Source organism: Phacochoerus africanus, chromosome X (assembly GCF_016906955.1).
Source record: "Phacochoerus africanus isolate WHEZ1 chromosome X, ROS_Pafr_v1, whole genome shotgun sequence".
Classification (NCBI taxonomy): Eukaryota; Metazoa; Chordata; class Mammalia; order Artiodactyla; family Suidae; genus Phacochoerus; species Phacochoerus africanus.
In genome coordinates this window covers 50,937,707-50,943,706 of record NC_062560.1, presented here as the reverse complement: position 1 = coordinate 50,943,706, position 6,000 = coordinate 50,937,707, and the positions used below count along the sequence as shown (strand labels likewise).

General features: G+C 35.6%; 1 protein-coding gene across 2 annotated transcripts in view; it reads right to left on the bottom strand.

Moving 5' to 3' along the window:
* Positions 1-3,926: 3,926 nt before the first annotated feature.
* The window catches only part of KLF8 (KLF transcription factor 8), an 83,958-nt gene continuing 81,884 nt past the window's right edge, over positions 3,927-6,000 (bottom strand). For both annotated transcript variants that reach the window (XM_047765534.1, XM_047765535.1), the window contains one exon: positions 3,927-4,872. In XM_047765534.1, the coding sequence (XP_047621490.1) occupies positions 4,691-4,872 (182 nt within the window). In that variant the 3' untranslated portion in view covers positions 3,927-4,690. The remainder of the gene's footprint in view (positions 4,873-6,000) is intronic.

The following is a 6,000-nucleotide window of genomic DNA, read 5'->3' as shown; positions in this document are numbered from 1 at the left end:
TATATAGATATTAGCACACTGTGGAGGATCAACAATATCCCTTAGCTTATTAAAGATAAGGTCAATTTCTGATGGTTTGGTTCTTCAGAAAACCTTTTGAGAGAAGGATAACCTCAAGTTCCTGGAACTCAAGTCATAGAAATCTCTAATTCCTGGATTTTGCAAATCACTTTGTTTCAAAGAGTTATTGGAAAAAGAATGTATATACATATATGTATATGACTGGGTCACTTTGCTGTAAAGCAGAAATTGATAGAACATTTTAAATCAACGATAATAGAAAAAATAAAAATCTAAAAAAAAAAAACAAAGAGCAACTGGAGTAACAAACTTTACTATAATGTACATGAGAACTACCATCTAGGTGTTCCCACAAGCGTACAGGTTAACAATTAAGATACTACCATATATGTACTCTGGAACTGAACAATTAAGTAAGTAGATGCTAAAGTGTGGGAGCCAGGTTTCTCACTGTTGGAGTGGAAGATGAAGTGGAGTATGAAAAGGGAAAAGGTTAGGTTAGGATTATTCATGTGATAATGGGTTGGAGTTGGAGACATCAGTATGAACTCATGTTTAGCTTGATAAAGATATGGGTGATTATATATAGAAGTATTTGTAGATATTGTGTGTATATATATATATATATATATATATATATATACACACACACACACACACATATACACGGGTTAGTGTACACACATATATTCCCTTGCTTGGTCAGCAGAGATGAACTAGATGCAACAAGTGGCAACAAGCATATCTAATGTCCAGATCTTTGTTTCTAATATAATTCTCCATTAAAATAAACCAGGACTCCTTAAAGAAGTGGTTGATCATATGAATGGGTCAAAAAATAATATTTAAGATGAGCTTGAAGCATCTTGTAGTGCCATAAAATAAAGATATGCTAAAAAAAAGGGTGGAGGTACATCAAAAGAACTTGGGAGTAGACCCAAAACAGTGTCCAATGGCCAAAGCTGGAACAATTTGAGTAACAAAATAAGTTTTACTGGATAATAACCCAAAGTACAAAATAAATATCCATGAGTCCATACTGATACAAATAAATTATTGCATAAATAAATGAGGGAGAAGAGGCACATCTCCCATGCAGAAGAATTCCAAACAATTTATATAGATACCCTCAAGGATGTAGTGCATAGCTAACCACTCGTTAAGTGTGGTCTGCATATAGTGATTTCCTTCCAAAGAATACAGTATGGAAGGTGGGGCAGAGTACAGAGGAGAAGCTCGACAACACTATCTTAGCCAGGTGATCAACATTAACATCAAGACTATGTCATATTAATATGATGTGATGAAAATGGCAGTTCATGTTTGTGGTATTCCTCCCCTAAATCCATAAGCTCAATTTAATTATGAGAAAAACATCAGGCAAATATTGAGAGATATACTCCTCAAAACTGTCAAGGTTACAGGAACAAGGAAAGTCTGAGAAATTTGTCACAACCAAGAGAAGCCTAAGAAGATACAACTGCTAAGTGTGATGTGGCATACTGAACAGGATGCTGGAATGGAATAAAAAATTTTTATTAGGTAAAAACTAAAGATATCTGAATAAAGTTTGGACTTTAGTTAATAAATATGCATCAACATTACTTAATTACAACAAATGTACCATTCTAATATAAGATGTTAATAATAGGAAAAATTGGGTGTGAGGTATAGGGAAACTCTGCACTATCTTCACACTTTTTTTTGTAAATCCAAAACTGCTTTAAAATAAAAAGTTTATTTAAAAAGAAATTACTCTCACAAATCTGTCTTGCCAATAATTCACTCCACCTAATGAACTTAACCAGTTCACATACTTTATAGTTTTTTCTGAATTTTCCAATCATAATTATCAACAGTAATGTTCAACTTCCAATCATCTACAAATGGAGGAATTCCATTGCAACAAATCCTGGGATATAATTCAATCCTATAAAACAAGGCCATTTTCCATGCCCTAGGCAACTGTTCACAGTTGCTTTGCTCATGTGAGCACGGAAAATTCAATCAATCCCAAATGCTATACAAGAGAGTTCCTTTCCATCCCACTGTCTATTTAGCAAAGTTGTATGTGCTTTAGGTATAATACAGTATTGTATTTGATTACCTGTACTCCATGAAATACTCTTAATGAATTTTGACATATTTCTTAAAGAATATGTAAATAATTGAAATGATTTTACCATTATTTGAAGAAGGCAATGAGAATAGGATTATAATTGTCTCCTGATTACAGACAATTAATAAAGCATTTACAAAGCCCCTCATTACTTTGCAGGAAAAATTTTAATAAAGGCTTAGAGATGTCAGGGATACCAATATTTGTAATCCTAATTTGATTATCCTAGTTAGTACAACAGTGTGTTTGATAGCCTTTATTTACAAATAGATTATATGCTCCAATGTAAAAGATCCTGAGGTCTGAGGGGCACAGGCCAGTTATGAACTCTGGAAACAGTCTCAGATCCAAACTCTGGAGAAAATGGGTAAGCCCTTTGACTCTACTGTGAAATACCATATCAACTACTCAAGTATAAGTTTAACTCATGTATGATGTTAATTCCCCTTAACAATCTGTATTATAGCTACAAAGAAGTCCCCTTTAACAGATTGGCCTTAGATATTACCTACTGCTTTAGCAATTAGGCTGCAGGGTGGACCTTGCACACCAAAAGTCAGGGAAAAACCTATATCAAGAAACAAGGATAAAATAGTAAAAATCTACATATCTTTTTGAAAAATACAGGTAGTCCTTGAATTTATGAGGATTTATGGTCTGGAAAGGCATTGTAAGTTGAAATGAGGTAAATCAAACCTGAGATATTATAAAAAGTGTTAGAATAGAAAAATTGTGTGCCCAGTGTTATATATCAATAAACACAAGTACATTTTACTTACCATTTCGTGAAGTGAAAATGACTTTGTGAGTTGTCTAAAGTTTTCTGAAGTATAACATATAGAACTGGACAAATATGCAGCCAATCATGTAAATTTTTATTTAATTCAGTTTAATAATGTAATCCCTGGGAGAATGGGTGTGCAGGTCTAGTAAGACCTCAAGGAAATATGGGGAAAGAATCTGACCCATATGTGTCTCATCTGTGAAATATTAATGATGGATAGTACTAGATGGTTAATAGTATCTCTGCTTGTTGCTAGAAAGTCTATGATTTAGTCAGAATAGATGTCCTTGGGAGGTGGCAACATAAAGTATTCAAGAGGGAAAAAGGGGTACCATATGAAGACAACCTTTAGGAGAGAGGCTGTTTCCAAAACTAAGTGATGCAAAGCCCATCGCCTCCATCCTGGGAGAGGCAATATGCCATGTGGAGGTAGATCTGAGGTCCAGGGCCTGGAACAGAGAGTTTTATGTCCCAGAGACTATTATGAAACAGGCTGATTGGGTAACCGAATGTGTACATTATGCAACTTGCTATAATGGCTAAAAGAAATGGCTTAGGTGTTCATAGCAGTTGCAGAACATTAAATTGTTTTTTGTCAGTTTTCACTAAAAGCCTTTTATATTCCATTTGAAACACAGGAAAGCTTACTAACAATGCCATGGAATTAGCATATCTTTTCTTTCAACCCTCACTTCTGTATAACATGGCCCCAGTGTGTGATTTCCCATCATGCAATATGTTCATAACAGTTACTTTATGTAAACAAAAGAGTAAACAGTACAGGGTAGCCCCTAAAGACACTGTCTCCACAGGTTACCATTTGAATGAGACTTGTGATTACAGCACTTTTGATATCCTATCCAAATGAAAGTCTCCATTTGTTTTCAGAATCATCCTGGGTATACTCGTTCCTGTCACTGTCCTGGAACACTTTTTTCCCCTACTGGCATGTCCATGTGTGCTTTGAATTTTTATCCACATTTAGCTTAATAAAGAATGTAATTGTGCAGCAAAATCTTTAATCCTGAAGGAGGAAGAGGAAGAAGGGGACGAAAAGGAGAAAGACAAGAAGATCCTTTCATTCCTTTTGATGGACTTAAGAAGCAGAAGCACCGCCTGAAAATTAAACTGTAAGAACAAGTAGGATTGGATTTACAAAACCTTTGAGTTCAGTATGGGATTCAGCCTATTCATGGAGAATGTGCCCTATACTCAACTCAAATACCTGTAAATCTTACCAACCAACTACAATGTTATGCTCTCTTTTGTCTAAAAACTTGAAAAAAGTCATTTTGGGACACCACCAACCACTTTGATATACTGATTCAAAAGAAATATGGATAAGAATTCTAGAAAACAAGAGAAAAATAAGAAAAAAAGCAGCATATGTTTGTTCACAGCCTTGAATTTGATTCCTGTTTTGTTATTGTAGGAAAAATGTCCTATCTCTTAACAGGGGTAGGGGTAGGGTGGGGCAACCATGGGAGCTGCACTGGAATCCAACCCATGCGGAGGTTGAAAAAAATTGGGGACTGGACTTTGGAGAAATGAAGGGGTAATATAAAGAGTCCCTGTGGGAAATCAGCTATCCTCTCCAGTCTCATCAGCCTGGCTCAGTGAGCTGTTCCAATCCCATCCCAAAGGCTAGCTGAAGTCAAAGACAAAAAGATGGTTATGACCTCAGTGTGCAGGCACACGCGCACACGTACACACACACACACACACGAAAGAGACCAGTGCAGCACTTCTAGAGCAGTCTGTGCCGCTCACATGGTGTCATGGCGCCGGCGGTGCAGAGACAGGTGGTCAGAGCGAGAAAAGCTACGGTTGCAGTCTGCGCACCGGAAGGGCTTGATGCCTGTGTGCTTGCGGAAATGGCGGGTGAGCTCATCTGAGCGAGCAAATTTCCAGGAGCAGCCATCCCAGGTGCATTTATAAGGCTTTTCTCCTAAAAAAGAGAATATGACAAAACAAAGGGAGATAAGAGATATTTGGATACTAGAAAAATAACAGAGTACATAACTCTTTTATTAAGGCTTTGATCAATACATGAGGCAATCACTTTGAAGATATGCTCGCCTTCATCTTTTCTTAAGTCTTAAAGAAAAGCCAAGATGGTTGAATAGAAAACACATAGGCTCTGGCTCAAACAGGCCTTTGCTGGAATCTATGGCTTTAGTACAAACTAGCTATGTAACCTTAAATAAGTTACTTCTCCCTGGCTGGGTCTGTTTCCTTATCTCTAAAGAGGGATAAAAATACCTAAGATTGTTTGAAACATTTTATCCTTTAAACATAGCCAGTAAAGGATAAAACTGGGATCCAAACCCAAATCTTTGACATTTTCCACTATACCAAATGGTAGTAACTATATTCTCTCCTTTAATACATCCCAACAAATAGTCTAAAATAGAGCCAGAAACCCAGGAATATACGCTGCTGTATACATTGGAATGGGCCCTCAGCTAAGACTATAAGCCTTTTTATGTGAAAGGTCAAAAACTCAAGGGCATAGAGTAGGGTGAGAAGTATCAAGTCAAACTTTTTGAAATAATTCAATGCTCAGTATCTCCAGGTTGCATCTGGGTTAAATAAATAGAATATGTGGAAAACTAAATTTTTTAAAAATAGAAAAAAAAGTATGGCCCCACAATGGTGTATAGAGCACATAACATATTTATATATGCAGAATAAAGGCAATATTAATACACTTAAATGTAAATTATGAGGGAAACTATTAACAGTGAATGAATATCTGAAAAATGAGGATGAGAATGATGAGGAGAGGACCTTCTCTTTTTACTTTTCAGCTTTCTGCATTGTTTGAATGTTTTAAAAAATTGTGGTGTTTTATCTTAAAATTTTAAAACTAAAAAGGTAAGAAGCTATATGAGCAAAAATAAATATTAACTATAGTTAAATCAAGGTCATTGGATTAGGGTAATGATTGTTTTATTTTTAATGTGTTTCTCTACTTCCCATCTACAATGAACATGTATAAATTTATAACCATAAATAAGTGATAACACAGATACAAAATACATTAGTATTTTAATGGTCTCTCTTAATCTGGCTC